Raw genomic sequence first — 1541 nt, forward strand, 5'->3', positions numbered from 1 at the left:
GCAGCAGCTCCAAAGGGGCGTGGCCAGCAGCAGCTCGGTTACATTTAAAGGGCCAGACCCAGAATCAGCACTTTAGTAACAGGGCTGAAGAGGGATATGAGGCATGCTACAATTGGTGATCTGCTTGGTATTTTGAGCAAAACACTTCAGATACATGTTTTGTAAAGATATGGCCCTATAATATATTGTTGAAATATAGCATAATAGGTTAGCTTTAAGTCTGCAGTACTGTAGTCTTTACAGCATTTTGCCATGAAGATGAATCAACCTGAGTTTCTTTCTTTTCAGGAGTGAAAACTGAAGATAATATCTGACAGGACTCTGGAATAACTCACAGCAGCATCACAACTAACACCAGGGACAGAGACATCACACATTATTACAGAGATACATAAAAGGAGAGCACCTTCATGTTTAGAAGATCTACTTTAATCTAGCAATCTTGGCTGTAAAAAGCACACGGTCACTGTAACTAATGACTTTTACTGTAGTTATTCTGCATCATATTCATATATAGGCTAATAACCTCATCATGCTGAACTAAAGGGTCAAACTGCAAGTTTATCTCACCAGTTATTAACTACCAGCAGACTATACATAACTAGCAAGCCAAACAGTGACCTTGTACTTGCAGTAAAGTTAGCCATTAGTATAGTGAGTTTAGTAAACCAAGATGGCTGACCCATACCAAAACAACGTATACCACCAAGGAGGAGGTGACAGCTATGGGAGTTACGGAGAAGGTGGAGGCCATGATGGATATGGTTACCAGGCAGACTACCCTACCCAGGAAGAGGATGCAGCGAGCGATGCGACAGAAGGACATGATGAAGAGGATCAGATGTACGAAGGAGAATATCAAGGGATACCCCACCCTGACGAGGTGAAGGCTGCACAGAGAGCAGCACGGTGAGGCCCAGCACGCTGGTTCTATGTGTTCTTGTGAAAATGTGCAGCATTAGCAGAAGTCTTAATAATTCCAAGCATTCTACTTAAGGCGAGACACCCCAGGTGAATAGGGTAATTTTTTTAACTTAAAGGTATCAGCTAGAAATTTCTCCAGTTAATTACTTACAATAAGGCAATTGTCTTTTGTATTACAAGTTTTCTGAAATAGCATGTTTAAATATGCAAATTATCCATTATCTCATCAAATATGTGCATATTTTAACACATTTCAGGAATCGAAATCTGAACTTTGGATAAAGCCAGGTTAAAAATTCTTGTTTCATTTTGTAGTCATATTAGTATCTAAGGCTTTTACAAAAGGGATTTTGGATATCTCTTTTTATCACTCCATAAATCAGAAAATACTGTCAACAGCCCTAAAATATCAATTTTTGCCATGTTTTTAGGTATACAATGTTGTATAATTCAGGCTATGAATGATATATGAACAAACCCTTCTGTAAAAGCCTTCATAATATTGATAGGAATATAACTGGAAGGTTTGGTGTGTCTACGTGCTACTGAAGTTGAAATTTCGAACTCAGAGTAGGAGAAAAAACTCATTTTGAGAAAACGACCTTTAAAGATTGCAG

The 1541-nt window shown here is 38.5% G+C and overlaps 1 protein-coding gene across 1 annotated transcript in view; it reads left to right on the top strand.

Moving 5' to 3' along the window:
• Positions 1–263: 263 nt before the first annotated feature.
• Positions 264–1541, top strand: part of LOC104954146 (synaptic vesicle glycoprotein 2B-like) — a gene marked incomplete at its 3' end in the record, with an annotated part of 14108 nt that continues 12830 nt past the window's right edge. Inside the window, exons 1-2 of the mRNA XM_010781220.1 lie at positions 264–909; positions 998–1011. Coding sequence (XP_010779522.1) covers positions 674–909; positions 998–1011 — 250 coding nt within the window. The remainder of the gene's footprint in view (positions 910–997; positions 1012–1541) is intronic.

This window comes from Notothenia coriiceps, unplaced genomic scaffold (assembly GCF_000735185.1).
Source record: "Notothenia coriiceps isolate Sejong01 unplaced genomic scaffold, NC01 NC01_scaffold00022882, whole genome shotgun sequence".
Taxonomy (NCBI): domain Eukaryota; kingdom Metazoa; phylum Chordata; class Actinopteri; order Perciformes; family Nototheniidae; genus Notothenia; species Notothenia coriiceps.